This window comes from Silurus meridionalis, chromosome 18, assembly GCF_014805685.1.
Source record: "Silurus meridionalis isolate SWU-2019-XX chromosome 18, ASM1480568v1, whole genome shotgun sequence".
Classification (NCBI taxonomy): domain Eukaryota; kingdom Metazoa; phylum Chordata; class Actinopteri; order Siluriformes; family Siluridae; genus Silurus; species Silurus meridionalis.
In genome coordinates, this window is record NC_060901.1 from 334,258 (window position 1) to 354,409 (window position 20,152).

General features: G+C 42.1%; 1 protein-coding gene across 7 annotated transcripts in view; it reads right to left on the minus strand.

Moving 5' to 3' along the window:
- Positions 1-20,152, minus strand: part of ccser2b (coiled-coil serine-rich protein 2b) — a 63,592-nt gene that overhangs the window by 37,146 nt on the left and 6,294 nt on the right. For all 7 annotated transcript variants that reach the window (XM_046872663.1, XM_046872661.1, XM_046872662.1 and 4 more), the window contains exons 2-4: positions 15,494-16,838; positions 14,310-14,512; positions 5,503-5,602 (exon numbers count right to left, since the gene is read on the minus strand). In XM_046872663.1, the coding sequence (XP_046728619.1) occupies positions 5,503-5,602; positions 14,310-14,512; positions 15,494-16,802 (1,612 nt within the window). In that variant the 5' untranslated portion in view covers positions 16,803-16,838. The remainder of the gene's footprint in view (positions 1-5,502; positions 5,603-14,309; positions 14,513-15,493; positions 16,839-20,152) is intronic.

Here is a 20,152-nt window from a genome sequence, read left to right on the forward strand (position 1 = left end):
CAATACACATCAGTACACCACCTACACATCACTGCACCACCTACACCACTACACTACACACTACACCACACCACACATCACTACACCACCCACACATCACTACACATCACTGCAAACCTACATCACTACACACTACACCACCTACATCACTACACCACCTACACATCACACCACCACCTACATCACTACACCACACATCACTACACCACCTACACATCACTACACCACCTACATCGCTACACCACCTACACTACATCACTACACCACCCACACATCACTACACTACACACATCACTACACACTACACATCACTACACTACACACCTACATCACTACACACATCACTACACATCACTACACATCACTACACCACCTACACATCACTACACCTACACATCATCACTACACCACCTACACATCACTACACCACCTACACATCACCACACCACACATCACACCACTACACCACACATCACTACACCACCTACACATCACACTACACCACCTACACATCACTACACCACTACACATCACTACACCACCTACACATTACTACACCACATCACTACACATCACACTACACATCACTACACCACCTACATCACTACACCACCTACACATCACTACACATCACACCACCACACACATCACTACACCACCTACACATCACTACACCATCTACACATCTCTACACTACACATCACTACACCACCCACACATCACTACACTACACATCGCTACACCACCTACACATCACACATCACTACACACATCACTACATCACTACACCACCTACACATCACTACACCACTACACCACATCGCTACACCACCTACATCAATACACCACCTACACATCACCACCTACACATTACTACACCACATACACATCACTACATCACTACACTACACCACACATCACACACCACCTACACATCACTACACCACCTACATCAATACACATCACTACACTACAATACACATCACTACAATACACATCACTACACTACACATCACTACACCACCTACATCAATACACCACCTACACACCACTACACATTACTACACCACATACAAATCCTACACTACACATCGCTACACCACCTACACATCACTACACCACCTACACATCAATACACCACCTACACATCACTACACTACACATCACTGCAAACCCTACATCACTACACCACCTACACATCACTACAATACACATCAGTACACCACCTACACATCACTACACCACCTACACATCACTACACCACATCACTGCAAACCCTACATCACTACACCACCCACACATCACTACACCACACAACACTACAACACCTACACCTCACTACACCACCTACATCACTACACCACACTACACACCACATCACTACCACCTACACACCACCACATCACTACACCACACATTACTACACCACACATCACTACACCACCACACATCACTACACCACCTACACATCTCTACACTACATCACTACACCACCACCTACACATCACTACACCACCTACACATCACTACACCACCACATCAATACACCACTACACATTACTACACCACATACAAATCCCTACACTACACACATCACACCACCTACACATCACTACACCACCTACATCAATACACATCACTACACACACATCACTACACCACCCACATCACTACACCACCCACACATCACTACACCACATCACTACCACCTACACATCACTACACCACCTCACATCACTACACCACCTACACATCTACACCACCTACACATCATACACCACCTACACACCACTACATTACTACACCACATACAAATCCTACACTACACATCACTACACACACATCACTACATCACTACACCACCTACACACCACTACACCACATCACTACACCACACATCGCTACACCACCTACACATCACTACACCACCTACACATCACTACACTACACATCACTACACCTACATCACTACACCACCACATCACTACACACACACCTACATCACTACACCACCCACATCACTACACCACCACACATCACTACACTACACATCACTGCAAACCCTACATCACTACACCACCACATCACTACACCACCTACATCATCACTACACCACCTACATCAATACACATCACTACACCACACACATCACTACACCACCACACATCACTACACCACCACACATCACTACACCACCCACACATCACTACACACCTACATCACTACACCACCACACATCACACACCACCTACATCAATACACATCACTACATCACCTACATCACTACACCACCTACACATCAATACACCACCACATCACTACATCACTACACCACACATCACTACACCACCACCACATCACTACACCACCTACATCACACCACCTACACACACTACACCACTACACCACACTACACTACACATCACACTACACCACATCACTACACCACACTACACATCACCACACCACCTACATCGCTACACCACCTACACATCACTACACACCACACATCACTACACCACCTACATCACTACACCACCTACATCACTACACTACACATCACTACACATCACATCACTACACACCACTACATCACTACACCACCTACACATCTCTACACCACCTACACTACACATCACTACACCACCTACACATCACTACACCACCTACACATCGCTACACCACCTACATCAATACACCACCTACACACATCACTACACACATCACTACACCATCACTACACCACCTACACATCACACATCACTACACCACCTACACATCACTACACTACAATACACATCACTACACATCACTACACCACACATCACACACCACCTACACATCACTACACCACCTACACATCACTACACCACTACATCACTGCAAACCCTACATCACTACACCACCTACACATCACTACACCACTACACATCACTACACCACCTACACATCACTACACCACCCACACATCACTACACACACACCTACATCACTACACTACACATCACTACACCACCTACACATCACTACACCACCTACATCAATACACCACCTACACATCACTACACCACATCACTACACCACTACACCACCACCTACACATCACTACACCACCTACATCACTACACCACATCGCTACACCACCTACACATCACTACACCACCTACACACATCACTACATCACTACACATCACTACACCACCTACACATCACTACACCACCTACACATCGCTACATCACCTACATCAATACACCACCTACATCACTACACTACACATTACACCACCTACACATCACTACACTACACATCACTACACCACCCACATCACTACACTACACCACACATCACTACACCACCTACACATCACTACACCACCACCACACATCACTACACACCTACATCACTACACCACCTACACACCACTACACACACATCACTACACCACATACACATCACTACACCACACATCGCTACACCACCTACATCATCACTACACCACCTACACATCAATACACATCACTACACTACAATACACATCACTACACCACCTACACATCACTACACCACCTACACACATCACTACACCACACCACCTACACCACCACATCACTACACCACACATCACTACACCACCCACACATCACTACACCACATCACTACACATCACTACACCACCACTACACCACATCGCTACACCACCTACACATCGCTACACCACCTACATCAATACACACCACCTACATCACTACACCACCTGCATCACTACACCACCTACACATCACTACACCACACATCACTACACCACCCACATCACTACACTACACACACACACACACACATCACTACACCACCTACACATCACTACATCACCTACATCAATACACCACCTACTTATCACTACACTACACATCACTACACCACCTACACATCACTACACCACCTACACATCGCTACACTACACATCACTACACCACCTACACATCACTACACCACCTACACTACACCACCACACATCACTACCACACATCACTACACCACATACACCACCTACACACACTACACCACACTACACCACCTACACATCACACTACACATCGCTACACCACCTACACATCACACACCACCTACACATCGCTACACCACACATCACTACACCACCTACTTATCACTACACCACACATTACTACACCACCTACACACATCACTACACCACCTACACATAACTACACCACCTACACACATCACTACACCACCTACATCACTACACCACCTACACATCACTACACTACACACATCACTACACACCACCTACACTCACTACACCACACATCACTACACCACACTACACATCACTACACCACCTACATCAATACACCACCTACTTATCACTACACCACACATCACTACACCACCCACACATCACTACACATCACACCACCTACACTACACATCACTACACCACCCACACATCACTACACCACCTACACATCGCTACATCACCTACATCAATACACCACCTACACATCACTACACACATCACTACACCACCTACACATCACTACACCACCTACATCACTACACTACACACATCGCTACACCACCACACATCACTACACCACCTACATCACTACACCACCTACACATCACTACACTGCACACCACTACACCACCTACACATCACTACACCACCTACACATCACTACACTACACATCGCTACACCACCTACACATCATACACCACCTACATCACTACACCACCTAACACATCACTACACTACACATCACTACACCACCTACACCTCACTACACCACCTACACCTCACTACACCACACATCGCTACACCACCAGCTACATCACTACACCACCTACATCATCACTACACCACCTACATCACTACACCACCTACATCACTACCACCTACATCACTACACATCACTACACTACACACCACTACACATCACTACACCACCTACACATCACTACACCACCACATCACTACATCACTACACCACCCACACATCACTACACCACCTACACATCACTACACCACCTACACATTACTACACCACCTACACATAACTACACCACCTACACATCACTACACCACCTACACATCACTACACCACCTACACATCACTACACTACACATCACTACACCACCTACACATCACTACACTACCTACACATCACTACACTACACATCACTACACCACCTACACATCACTACACCACCTACACATCACTACACTACACATTACTACACCACCTACATCGCTACACCACCTACACCACCTACACATCACTACACCACCTAAACATCACTACACTACACATCGCTACACCACCAGCTACATCACTACACCACCTACACATCACTACACCACCTACATCACTACACCACCTACACATGCAGGATCACAGCTGGCCTTCTGAGCTGATCTGCACTACACCTGAGGAGGATCCCAGCTAAATCTGCAGACAGTTGTATGATGGAACCTACCACTCTGGAGAGAGACATCTTCAGGCAAGTCCACATCCAGCATGAGATCATCCTCCTCCAGATCACAAGAGTCTAAGTTGTCCAAATTATTGAGAATGTCCTGGTGGAAAAGAAAAGAGAATGAGACGAGTGAAAAAATGGATCTCCCTCTGTGCTCCTTCAGATCTGTACAGCTCTAAATGTGCACACAAAAGCCACATCAAAGTTTTATTACTCCAACAAAAAGAAATACAGTGGAACCTCGGGTTACGAACGCCCCGGCATACGTATAATTCAGGTTACGAATCGCAGTTCATCAAAATTTTTGCCCCTGGTTACGAACAATATATCGATACGAACGCCGCCACCAAAAATCGCAGGCAAGTTGGTTGTTTTTGCTCTATCCACGCAGCTCGTCACATCAGTTAGCGTCCTGTGTCCCTAGCGAGAGCATCGTGTTACTTATCCGCTTGAACTTTTCCCGGCAGCAGCGTAACAACTCGTTAGTTGATGCTCGTGGAATGATGAGATGGACAACATTAGCCGATGCATAACCACTTTACTTGTTTTTATGAAGATAGATTAGCAGGGTTACAGTCTTTTCCGAAGTACAATACCCATAATGAATTTCACTCTGGACTTCAATACCAACTGATAGTAGCCTTAAAGAAACAGCTCTCATTTTCCCTCTAATGCAACAATTGTCTCAGCGTTCGTGTTAATAACACTGTCTTTAATATTCTATAATATAATATATAATAATATATAATAATATAATATAATAAGATTCTCCTTCCAAACAATAACTCTCCCTCCTCCCCTTCTACGAACGCCGCCTCCTGCAGCGAGTCTTCTCAAAGGAAAGTACCGGTAAAGATCTTTTCCTCTTTTGTATGTTTTTATGTGGTATGATTTTAATATAACATGTTAAAAGTAAATAATATTAGTGAATATTGGCTTTATTTTTATTTAAGTAATATTTTGGTTGTCCAGAACGAATTGCCGAAGTTTCTGTTCATTATTATGGGGAAATTTGTATCGGGATACAAACTTTTCAGGTTACGAATAAAGTACCGGAACGAATTAAATTCGTAACCAGAGGTTCCACTGTACATATATACAGTTTTGTTCAACAATAATAATTAATGCAAAGCCTCTTTATAAATGCTGCACCTATGCTGAGGAGCCCATGGTGTTTAAGAAAGATGTTTAGACTCGGAGAGAGCGAGTACTCGAGCCGTGCTGAGGAACCCGCTGTAGGTTTGACTGGAGTGCAGTAAAGCATGGAGATGGAGCAGCAGCTGCTCCTCCCTGAGAGAGCTTAGTCCCAGCTGAGCAGCTCAGAGAAATGACTTTTCCTCATGAGCAGCTTCTGTTCCACAAAAAGCACTGAGAGTTCCACACTCAGTAGAAAGCAAGATGTGTGTGACTGAGGGTCACTGATTTCAGAAGGTTTATGAACACAGATGTTGCACAGTTGTGGGTCTTCAACTCTACACTTCCTGTCTACAGTCTGTACAGGAGCAGAAGTACAGGGAGAATCAATATTTCAGTAAGATGGTTTCACCACAAGCATGTGACAGAGTGTCTATAACACACCAAGAGAACCTTCATGCTAGCACACAGATAGCAAGGGTTTTTCCCGGCTGAAACAGGAAGAGATAAAAAAAACACTGAACACCATATCTGCAGGAGTTTGCCCAGGGGTCTGGTAGTGACCTGGTTGTGATCTGATGTGGATTAGCAAAATATTTTATCAGATAAATTGAGAGAAGACAAAAGAGGAAAGACAGGGAGGAAGTATAAAGATAAATAAAGCCATTGTGCAGTGCTGAAGCTCTCTTTTTCTAGTCATTGTGAAAATGCAGCATAATCTCACCACCACTTTAAAACTATACTGCCCCCTGGTGGACACACACACACACACACACACACACACACACACACACACACACACACACACACACACACACACACACACACACACACACACACACACAGGTTTCCTGTTCCAGTTTAAATCTCTGTCCATATTAGAATTATGAATATATTATATATCTTCTTAATTCTTTACTCAAAAGAGGTAGTGAATATTTAATATAAATATAAATATGTATGGAGTTCTGCATTAGAACTTTATGAAGATTAATAGTTCTTGATGGTGGAACTGGATGAGGTGTGTGTTGAGATGAGGATGGATGAGGTGTCTTCATTCTGCTAATAAACACAATCCACTGGGCCACTGAACATTACACTGATTACAATGTTAAATACATGTAAATAAATGGTTTTTAATCTAATGTTTATTGATAAAAGCCAGTGTAAAGATCATCATAATCATCAGCAGACCAGATGTTCATGAGTCACAAAGTCTCCTCTGAACAGTGGCTGTTGAAATATATCTGCTACTTGAGTTCGGAAAAGTGTTTATGTAAATCAGTAAATTTTTAGGTGTAACTGAGTGTTTCCTGCTATAATCTGGATTTGTACAGTAGTTGTAGCAGCACTAATAGTGATATTGAATCTTTACTCACACTTTCCTCTGCACAACACAACTGATGCTTTAAAGCACATTAAGAAGGTAAGAAATGTCACAAATGAACTCGTGTCCAACCTTTTGAGTCCCACTGTAAATCTGTGTGATCTTAAATAAATAATAAACGGATAATAAAATGCTAGCATGTCTAAACTGTTGTGATTTAAGAAAAATAAAGCAGTAATAAAAATAATCTACTTTTAGGTAATTACTTTTCAATAACAGCACATCCCCGTTTTATTCTTTTTTACACTGAACTTTAGATATCGCACACAATTACACTTATATCCAGCTACAATATCAGCTACTGCATTGTCTCATGTAGGTTTTGTACTGCAGACAATAATCTCTGAATAACTACACAATTGTGTAATGTTTGTTTCATACCTACAATTCTTACCAAATGACTGCAGTATCTGCGACACATCCTGTAAAATAACGCCAATATTCCACTCTCAGAACCTTAAAGCTCCAGCAAAGCGGTACACTGTTCATCATGACCTGATTATTTAATACTGTTAAACACCACGAGAGGGCTCTCTCTCTCTCTCTCTCTCTCACACTCACACACACACACACACACACACACACACACACACACACACACACACACACAAAACAGTTCTTCTAAACATGAAGATCTCTCTCCAACACTAACCCTCGATTACAACCTTAACACTAAATAAAACATCTAAAGAAAAGTTGGTGTAACCTGAAGAGAAACCTCACTACAAGTGCACCCAAAGTTTATGCATATTTCATAACGATGGCCTGATTAAAATACTCTAAAGAATACTTTAAAGATCATATAAAAGAATAAAGAGAAGCAGATCAGATAATTAATCAGACCTTGAGTCCCAGTGTCTGGAGGAAAAGCTTGCTGGATTTCTAGAGCTTTACTTTATAACTTACTCAAAATAACCAAGTTAGAAATATGTCAATACTGTCTTTTTGATTCTTAATATGAACACAATGGATTTAAAATAAAGATGTGGTTGAAGTTTACATTTTCAGTTCAAATCCAAAAGGTTCAATAAAAATATTGTATTATCCAGTTATAAATTACAGCCATGTTTTACATGTTTCCTTCATTTAAAGCAACTGGACACGTCTGATAAGTAGTTTGATGGCCAGCTGTGGTCTGTTTCCTCCTTATCTTGTGATGAATTTAGGAGCTAGAGATAATCCTAGGTGCTGAATTAAATTTGATGTGTGTTCATGTGAGCTCTCACTATGAGGTCCTCAGACGAGTGGATGTGAATGAAGGAGACTGAAATAATAAAGCAGACTCTATCCAGCTGTTTGAAGGACGAACTTCTGCCGGAAGTAATAGCAGCGTTCACTGACATGCGCTGACGGCAAAAGGTTTTATTTATGTGCAGTTTGTTTTCAGGTGAGAGAAGGTTACGTTGGTATTTGTAGCTTAACGTTATTAAACCTAACGTTAGAGTGGACTTCTGGACAATAGTGAGAGTGATGACATGCCTGTCTTTCTTACCTGACTGCATTCTCTACGTTTATAGAAGAATTACCGTATTTTTTGGACTATAAGCCGCTACTTTTTTCCCACGTTTTGAACCCCGCGGCTTAAACAACAAAACAGCTTATATATATGAAATTTCCGAACGGAAACAAAAAAACGCACCTCACCTGTGTTCTGAGCTGCACGGCTTCGGGAGAAAAAACGTTTTTTTTAAATGCACGACGATGCCAAAAGATAAACTCCCAAGATAAATAGTTGTGAAAGGAAGGAGGAAAACAGTGAACAATGACTTTCTTGGTAGGCTACTGTTTAGATACCAGCCGTTGTAACGCGTTGAGTCTGGGTGAAGGGAGAGCTCGCTAACTCCAGTTACAACAGAAATCATATAAGCACAGACAGGTTTATTTTTCTTGGCAACAGCGTTACGGGTTAGTCAAAGAAACTTAGAAATGAGCATCAGAAAATAATAAGGACATATTCCTCAGTCTTGCACACATGCAGTAATAGCGGAAAAATGCAGTGGCATGCTATTCCCAAAATACCGCTCTGCTCTTTAAGGAAGCGCAACATATTTCACCCGTTACAGCGTGTAACGTGTCTTTCGTTAAAGTGTAAGTTCATTAGTTTCAGTGTAGACTGAAACTAACTAATGGCTTATAGACAGGTGCGGCTTATTTATGTTAAAAATAAATATCTTTGTCAAATTCAGTGGGTGCGGCTTATATATGGGTGCACTTTATAGTCCGGAAATTACGTTAATCATCTTTATTTCTTACAGCTTTAGCTTTTAGATGTAATGCACAATTGTTAGTGCTCAGGTCATTAGCCTAATGCTAACTGTAATATTAATAATATAATCCGTCCCTCTCTCTCTCTCTCTCTCTCTCTTCTCTCTCTCTCTCTCTCTCTCTCTCTATATATATATATATATATATATATATATATATATATATATATATATAGATAGATAGATAGATAGATAGATAGATAGATAGATAGATAGATAGATAACCCAGCCATTAGGGAGGCACAAGCCAGTGCATTCTTAGTGCCGGTCCCAAGCCCGGGTAAATGGGGAGGGTTGCGTTAGGAAGGGCATCCAGCGAAAACATGTGCCAAATCAAATATGCGGATCACAAATGAGAATTTCATACCGGATCGGTCGAGGCCGGGTTAACAACGACCGCCACAGGTATCATTAGCCGACAGGGTACCGTGGAAATTGGGCTACTGTTGGTCAAGGAGGAGAAGGAGAGGAGGAAGACGTCTACAGAGACGGCAGGGAAAGGAGCAGTGTAGGAGAGTGGAGGTTAGGGTTGGTACTTTAAATGTTGGTACTATGACGGGGAAAGGGAGAGATAGCTGATATGATGGAGAGGAGAAAGGTAGATATGCTGTGTGTTCAGGAGACCAAGTGGAAAGGGAGTAAGGCCAGGAACATTGGAGGTGGATTTAAACTGTTTTATCATGGTGTGGATGGAAAGAGAAATGGTGTAGGGGTGATTCTGAAGGAAGAGTACAGTAAGAGTGTAGTGGAGGTGAAGAGAGTTTCTGATAGGGTGATGATCGTGAAGGTGGAAGTTGAAGGATGATGATAAATGTCATCAGTGCCTATGCTCCACAAGTTGGCTGTGAGATGGAGGAGAAGGAAAGATTCTGGAGTGAATTAGATGAAGTGGTAGATGGTGTACCTAGGAAAGAACGGTTGGTGATTGGGGCAGACTTTAATGGGCATGTAGGTGAAGGGAACAGAGGTGATGAGGAGGTGATGGGTAGGTATGGTTTTAAGGAGAGGAATGTGGAAGGGCAGATGGTGGTAGATTTTGCTAAAAGGATGGAAATGGCAGTGGTGAACACTTATTTTAAGAAGAAGGAGGATCATAGGGTGACGATAAGAGTGGAGGAAGGTGCACACAGGTGGACTATGTGCTATGCAGGAGATGCAACCTGAAGGAGATTGGAGACTGTAAGGTGTTGGCAGGGGACAGTGTAGCTAGACAGCATCGGATGGTGGTCTGTAGGATGGTTTTGGAGGCGAAGAAGAAGAGGAGGAGAGTGAGGACTGAAAGAAGAATAAGATGGTGGAAACTGAAGGAGGAAGAGTGTAGTGAGGTTCAGGGAAGAGGTCAGAGAGAGGCTCAGTGGTGTTAAGGAGGTGTTGGATGATTGGGCAACTACTGCAGGAGTGATGAGGGAGGCAGCTAGAAAAGTACTTGGTGTGACATCTGGAAATAGAAAGGAAGACAAGGAGACGTGGTGGTGGAATGAGGAAGTGCAGGAGAGCATAAGGAGAAAGAGGTTGGCAAAACAGAAGTGGGATAGACAGAGTGATGAGAAAAGTAGGCAGGAGTACAAGGAGATGCGGCAGCAGGTTAAGAGGATGTGGCGAAAGCCAAGGAAAAGGCATATGAGGAGCTGTATGAGAGGTTGGACACTAAGGAAGGAGAAAAGGATTTATACAGATTGGCCAGGCAGAGGGACCGAGCTGGAAAGGATGTACTGCAAGTTAGAGCAGTAAAGGATGGAGAGGAAATGTGTTGACTAGTGAGGAGAGTGTGTTGAGAAGGTGGAGGGAGTATTTTGAGCAGCTGATGAATGAGGAAAATCAGAGAGAGAGAAGGTTGGATGATGTGGAGTTGGTGAAGCAGGATGTAGATAGGATTAGTAAGGAGGAAGTGAGAGCAGCGATTAAGAGGATGAAGAGTGGAAAGTCGGTTGGACCAGATGACATACCGGTAGAAGCGTGGAGATGTTTAGGAGAGATGGCAGTGGAGTTTTGACCAGATTGTTTAACAGGATTTTGGAAGGTGAGAAGATGCCTGAGGAATGGAGAAGAGTGTGCTGGTACCGATCTTTAAGCATAAAGGAGATGTGCAGACCTGCAGTAACTACAGGGGAATTAAGTTGATCAGTCACACCATGAAGTTATGGGAAAGAGTAGTGGAAGCCAGGCTGAGAGAAGAGGTGACCATCTGTGAGCAACAGTATGGTTTCATGCCGAGGAAGAGCACCACAGATGCCTTATTTGCTTTGAGAATGTTGATGGAGAAGTATAGAGAAGGACAGAAGGAATTGCATTGTGTATTTGTGGATTTAGAGAAAGCCTACGACAGAGTGCCAAGAGAGGAGTTGTGGTATTGTATGAGGAAGTCAGGTGTGTCAGAGAAGTATGTGAGGGTGGTGCAGGACATGTATGAGGACAGTGTGACAGCAGTGAAGTGTGCAGTAGGTACGACAGACTGGTTTAGGGTGAAGGTTGGACTGCATCAAGGATCGGCCCTGAGCCCTTTCCTGTTTGCAGTGGTGATGGACAGGTTGACGGACGAGGTCAGACAGGAGTCTCCCTGGACTATGATGTTTGCGGATGATATTGTGATTTGTTGTGAGAGTAGGGAGCAGGTTGAGAAGAGCCTGGAGAGGTGGAGATATGCACTGGAGAGAAGGGGAATGAAACTCAGTAGGAGTAAGACAGAATACATGTGTGTGAATGAGAGGGAGGGCAGTGGAGTGGTGCGGTTGCAGGAGAAGAGCTTCAGAAGGTGGAGGAATTCAGGTACCTGGGGTCAACAGTGCAAAGTAATGGAGAGTGTGTTAGAAGTGAAGAAAAGAGTGCAGGCAGGGTGGAGTGGGTGGAGAAGAGTGACAGGAGTGATTTGTGATAGTAGGGTATCTGCAAAATTGAAAGGGAAAGTTTATAGGACTGTGGTGAGACCTGCGATGTTGTATGGATTAGAGACAGTGGCATTGAGTAAAAGACAGGAGGTGGAGCTGGAGGTAGCAGAGCTGAAGATGTTGAGGTTTTCGTTGGGAGTGACGAGGATGGATAAGATTAGAAATGAGTTTATTAGAGGGACAGCGCATGTAGGATGTTTTGGTGACAAGGTGAGGGAGGCGAGATTGAGATGGTTTGGACATGTGCAGAGGAGGGACATAAATTATATTGGTAGAAGAATGCTGAGGATGGAGCCACCAGGTAGGAGGAAAAGAGGGAGGCCAAGAAGGAGGTTCATGGATGTGGTGAGGGAAGACATGCAGGTAGTTGGTGTAAAAGAGGCAGATGTAGAGGACAGGGTGGTATGGAGACGGATGATCCGCTGTGGCGACCCCTAATGGGAGCAGCCGAAAGAAGAAGAAGAAGATATATATATATAGATCAGATATATAGATCAGATATATATACAGTACAGACCAAAAGTTTGGACACACCTTCTCAAAAAGTTTTCTTTTTTTTCATGACTATGAAAATTGTAGAGTCACACTGAAGGCATCAAAACTATGAATTAACACATGTGGAATTATATACATAACAAAAAAGAGTGAAACAACTGAAAATGTCATATTGTAGGTTCTTCAAAGTAGCCACCTTTTGCTTTGATTACTGCTTTGCACACTGATGTGATGTGATTAGAACGCTGACTGCACCCCAGATCTCCTCACGTCAGTACCTGATTTTACTAACACCCTTGTAGCTGACTGATTCATTGACACAAAATCCGGTGGAACACCTTCTCGGAAGAGTGGAGATAATTATAACAGCAAGTGGAGACAAAATGTGGAATGGGACATTTTAAAAGTATATACTAACTTTTTGCACAGGTTTCCACAAACTTTGGCCATATAGTGTAGATCTACAACTAACGACATTTTCATAAATACCACATAAAAGGCTCCTGTAAATGATTTAAAGATGGTTTTTTTTTACACCAGTTTAAAAAACGAGGTCCAGCATGAGGTCTATGGAACACATTCTGCTGCTGCAACTAATTATTTGTTTACAATTACATACACTGTCTAAGGCACACAACTTACCATGCTGTTAAGGTTGGAATCAAAGCTCCCACAGAGTTGTGTGGGTCGTCCAATCGGTTCCAGAACTTCCTCATCCCACATATAGGTTCCACCAGAGCTGTCTGAAGGGGAAAGTTCCAGGGAGGAGCCGTGCGGTAAATCACTCTCTGCACACAGTGCCTGAGTTCCACAGCGATCTAAAGCATCAGCTACTGCATTGCTTCCTAAACAAAACAACCAACATGACTGAAGGTCATTTCTGAGTGTGTACAATTTCCCATCTATTAGATAAAACCAAAACTCCAATGAATTTTCAACTGACAAAAAAAAAACAGAAGGAACAAAAATTCCAATCATGTTAAGAATTTGTGTTTTTAAATGTTTATTTTTTTTTTATTTTAAAACTGTAGAGTTTATGTGTGAGTTTACTGTAGAGTTAACTGTAGAGTTAATATGTGAGTTTACTGTAGGGTTAATAATGGGTTAACTGTAGAGTTAATAATGTGAGTTAACTGTAGCGTTAATTTGTAAGTTAACTGTAGAGTTAATATGTGAGTTAACTGTAGCGTTAATATGAGTTAACTGTAGAGTTAATATTTGAGTTAACTGTAGAGTTCATATTTGAGTTAACTGTAGAGTTAATATGTGAGTTAACTGTAGAGTTCATATTTGAGTTAACTGTAGAGTTAATATGTGAGTTAACTGTAGAGTTCATATTTGAGTTAACTGTAGAGTTAATAATGTGAGTTAACTGTAGCGTTAATATGAGTTAACTGTAGAGTTAATATGTGAGTTAACTGTAGAGTTCATATTTGAGTTAACTGTAGAGTTAATATTTGAGTTAACTGTAGAGTTAATATGTGAGTTAACTGTAGCGTTAATATGAGTTAACTGTAGAGTTAATATGTGAGTTAACTGTAGAGTTAATATTTGAGTTAACTGTAGAGTTAATATGTGAGTTAACTGTAGAGTTAATATTTGAGTTAACTGTAGAGTTAATATGTGAGTTAACTGTAGAGTTAATATTTGAGTTAACTGTAGAGTTAATATGTGAGTTTACTGTAGAGTTAAAAATGAGTTAACTGTAGAGTTAATAATGTGAGTTAACTAGAGTTAATATGTAAGTTTACTGTAGAGTTAATAATCTGAATTAACTGTACAGTTAATAATGAACCCAGTCAGGATGTACACATAACTAGACTTACCATCGAGGCCTATATCGTCCCAGTCTACTGTCTCAGACACAAAGCTGTGAAGACTTCTCTCCTGGCACTGACCAATAAGAGTGTTATGCTCCTTGAAGAGCCCTATATGAGCATTTTTCCCCTCATGAACAGGCAAGAAAAGGATTCCACCTCCATTGCCAAGGTCATCAAAGTCATCCATGTATTCTTCGCTCACATCATTACGTTCCAGAGAGGATGTGGAAGATAAAGACATGTCCTCCAAAATCTCCAGAGATTGACCTCGGCTGGTACTTGCCTCCATGTTGGAAAATGGTTCCTCAGGAGTAGTCCCAGCACTGTGTGTGTTTCTGGATGGTTCAGAAACATTATTAGATTTTTCTTGACACTCTTGAACCCTTTCTGATAAATCCATCTTCCCTTGGACTTTAACTGGTAGAACTTGCCGGGGTTGTTTAATGAGTGATGGCCGCATTAGCTTATAGCTGACTGATGAAGGTTTTCCATCAGTGCAGTTAGGCAGAAGAGATTTCTTCATAGTTGAAGATGGCATGGAGGAGATGGTACATGTTGCTATAGTAGTCTTTGCTACACGATCCAACACCATTGAGGCCTGAGTAACAGGAGACTTAGCTATAGGAGACTGTGCCAGTGGCCTGGGCAGCTCTTTCGCTAGCTCTGTTGCCCGGTTAAATGAGAAGGAACGTGTGAGAGGTGGGTCAGTGGCAGCTGCAGGCCTCTTTAAATACGAGAAGCTTTGAGAGCGCACAGCATTCTCCATAGAGAGGGATTTGAGACTGTCACTGGAGTGAGAAAGACTTCCCTGCAGAGACGAGGGAGACCCCTGGCAAGCAGCAGCTGCATTCACACCAAGCTTGCTGCAGAGAGGTTTTATTGGTGGGGGCTGTTTGGGGGCAGAATGGCATGGGTTTGTTTTTATGGTCTGAGTAATAGTCCTAGGAATGGTACTTGGTATATTGGGGATAGAACTTTGGGTTTTACCTAATGGGGAAGCTGAGGGCTTTCTAATTTGTCTAACAGTCACTGCAGAGCGTGGCTGTTGCTGAGAATGAAGAACTGCTCGAGTCTCGTCTCCAGAATCTGAAACCTTCTCTCCACATTCCTCCCTTCCCTTCCTCCCTTTCACAGGAAAGGTGGCAGCGACCCTAATGATGCCGTTCGGCTTTCCTGCAGGTGCTGCTTTAGCCCATCCAGCAGAAACGTTATTGGATGAGCCATTGGTTATGGGTCCAGCAGCAGGTGTAGCACGTGAGCCAAATTTTGGTAGTCTGGAAACCATAGTGGGCTGTTTGAGGGTGGTGTCCTCCATTGACTGCTTCCCCCACCATGGGTATGAGCACAAGGTCTGAGTTAAGGGCAGAAAAATGGAGAGTAAGTTAGATGCATCAGACACTGGTGCAAAATAAAAATGTAATGCAACTTTCAAGCAATTCTTTCACGTTATCAGAGATTAACACATTAATAATCTATACCACAATGCCATGCGAATCCACACACACTTTAGAATTCATCTGAAAGGTGATATACGCTGTCCTGACTAATTTAATAGATCTAAAGATCAACACGGAATGTTCTGTATGTTAACCAGAACTAAAGGATGCAATGCAATACATTGATTTGTAAACTCTGGTGATAGAATCTTGAGTAGACACAAATAAGGGCACCTAAAACCATCACCACCAATATATTCCAGCAACTGTATCACAAGAGAATAGTATTTTCTTTGTGTTGAAGTGAACCATAAGGGACTCTGACACAAAGGCAAAAGGTCCCTTGGTGATTTGCAGTGGATGAAGGTCCAAGCCATCATTCGTACTCATCACATTTACATTTCAATTAGCTCATTCATATAATATATAAATATAAGGTTGCGGGTAGAGGACCTTGCTCAAGCCCAGCAGTAGCAGCTTAGAGGGTGTGGGATATGAACTCATGACCTTCTGATCAAAACCCCAACCACTGAGCTACCCCTTTCCCGATTCACAGTATTGTGATGCCTGCTGAAGGCCAACAAAAAGCAAAAAAACTAAAAAAAAAAACAAAACTGCGTTGAATCCAGTCAACGAGGTTCACACCATTCAGTCTTTTCTGCTTCCAGTTACTGAACTGGTACATAAATATCTCGTCACAGTGACAAGAAAATTAAAGTAACAAGATCAGTAACGAGCCCTGATAAGCTTTTTAAGCTTTGCTTAATGCAACAAATAGGCATGTTTTTGACTCTCTGGTGGTGGTGGTAATATTTCTGGTTGCAGAAGATGAATAAGGTCTCGTACATGTCTGATGGTGTGCCTAGATGATCGAGGTCTGCAAATTGGTAAAGATTTTCTAAAGATACATTTAAAATACACATAGCACCAGTGAACTTACATAACCAGTGTCTGCTCTGAAGTTCTGAATAAAACGTTTACACAGTGGAATAGAGCTACTCTGAGACCATCCTGTGGGTTGTAGAGACCGTCTCAGACAGACTGCTGTGAGTTATGAGCTGTTTAGGTTTAAGGTTTTAGGCCTAAGACAAATACAGATTCAGAGGACACCATGTTGCCATCGGCTTGCTGGTGATGTTCGAGCCTTAAGCCTGTGTACATATAACTGCTGCCTGTCTTCAACTGCTATGACATTCAGACACCAGCTGCAGGAGTCTTCAGTCTTGCAGCATGGTCACCACTCTGTCAGGATCAATTGAAAAATCTGAACCAAGTAAATAAGTAACAAGAAGCGTGTGAAGGGAAACTCAAGCTCAGTCCTAGAGCTGCATGTGAGGAAAATCAGTCTAACCCTAGCAAAATGAACAGCAAACAGTATGAAGTATGGAAAGAGAAAACTATTCAATGATTCAGTGATACAAGATTGTAGGTACGGGACTGCTAATGAGCTAAACGAAAGAAGGTGTGGGAAAACTCTAAGCAGAATAACACAGAGGAAGAAAAGTGCATGTAGTGAGTGCAGATTACTGAGGAACAATATAGAAGGTTAGGAGATACCACGGGGTGAACAATGCTATAAGAGATGATGATAACAGTGCTAACACAAAGCATTTCACTAGAAAGCATGTGACCAGCTTCAGAGGATGGCTACAGGTGAGGTCACAAGCTGATACACTGAAAGCTGCATGTGGTGTACATGTGGTTCATGGTGAATGGAGTTGAAGACAAAAAGAAGAAACTAAAGGACAGCTATATACAGAGGTGTCTCTTCTAAAGTTTGTTCTACAGTGCTTCCTGTCTTTAGTGAATGGTCTCATTATGAGAAGGTCTCCTGGTGCTTCTTACTGGTGGTTAGCAGCAACAACATTTAACAAGACCTTCATTCAGTGTAAAAACAGAAGACGCATCCTGTGATTACACCTTAGAACCGATTACTGCTTGAAGCTACAGATGCACCGATGATAAACAATCACGAGTTCATCATTTGCATGCCTCCATGAAGCTCAGGCCTCCGTGAAGCTTAGGCCTTCATGCGGCCAAACAAAACTATATAAATATAAGTAACTGCAAAAGGCTCATTTGTAAACCTTATTTTTTCAAGATGTCTGTTACCGAGATTCATTATTAAACATCAATTAATTACTTTCTAAACGTAAACAATAAGTTTAAAGATCAAAATTCAAAATTAAAGTTTATATTTAAACACTGTGTCTGCAGGCCCTCTTAACTATTTCTGTTTCTGTTTTTAAGCACTACAATATGACAACAAATTAATACAGTCTGTATTGAATACATCTCAAACGGTGACTTTCAAAACATTTACAACACACACACACACACACACACACACACACACACACACAAATAACCAAGTAGAGTACAGAATGTTTTACTCTCCTGTAAGACACAGAGCAAATTTCACTAATTTTCTGGTCAGAATCATCAGCTGCATTAGATCCTGTACCTACACTTTCAGATTATTCCAGAAGCTTCCAAATCTCTTAAATAATCTGGTTTTAAAAAAGTAGTAAAAAAAAAAAAAAAAACCCTGCCCTGACCATGCCAGCTGTTCATACCATAGGCTGTGATATTCTAGATCTTTATGATCCTACTTGTTTAAGAATAACATTCATGATGATGTCTGGACTATGATCAGGGTTTGGTCCCCTCGCTGGTGTTGCTCGACCTCAGTGCAGCTTTTCACACCATTGATTATAATCTCCTGCTTGCTAAACTTAAATATGTTGTTGGAATAAAGGGAACAGCTCTCTCCTGGCTAACCCTGGCTCATCTCTTATTTGACTGATCGCTATCAGTTTGTTTATGTAAATAGTGAGTTCTCCACACAATCTGAGGTAAAGTTTGTTGTTCAACAAGGATCTGTCTTAGGCCCACTGCTTTTCTCTTTATATCTGCTGCCCCTGGGTGAAATAATTCTGAAGTTTCACACTTTTTCACCTTAGAAATATTGCTAAAATTAGAAATATGATGTCATTACAGGATGCAGAAAAACTAGTTGATGCTTTTGTAACATCTAGATTAGACTACTGTAACGCTTTACTGTCTGGGTGTTGGAGTAAGTGCAGAAATAAGCTTCAGTTAGTTCAGAATGCAGCAGCAAGAGTCCTCACTAGCTCTAGAACATATGAGCACATCACCCTGTTTTAATCATCTACACTGCTCCCAATTACATCTCACACTGATTATAAAATACTACTACTGACGTATA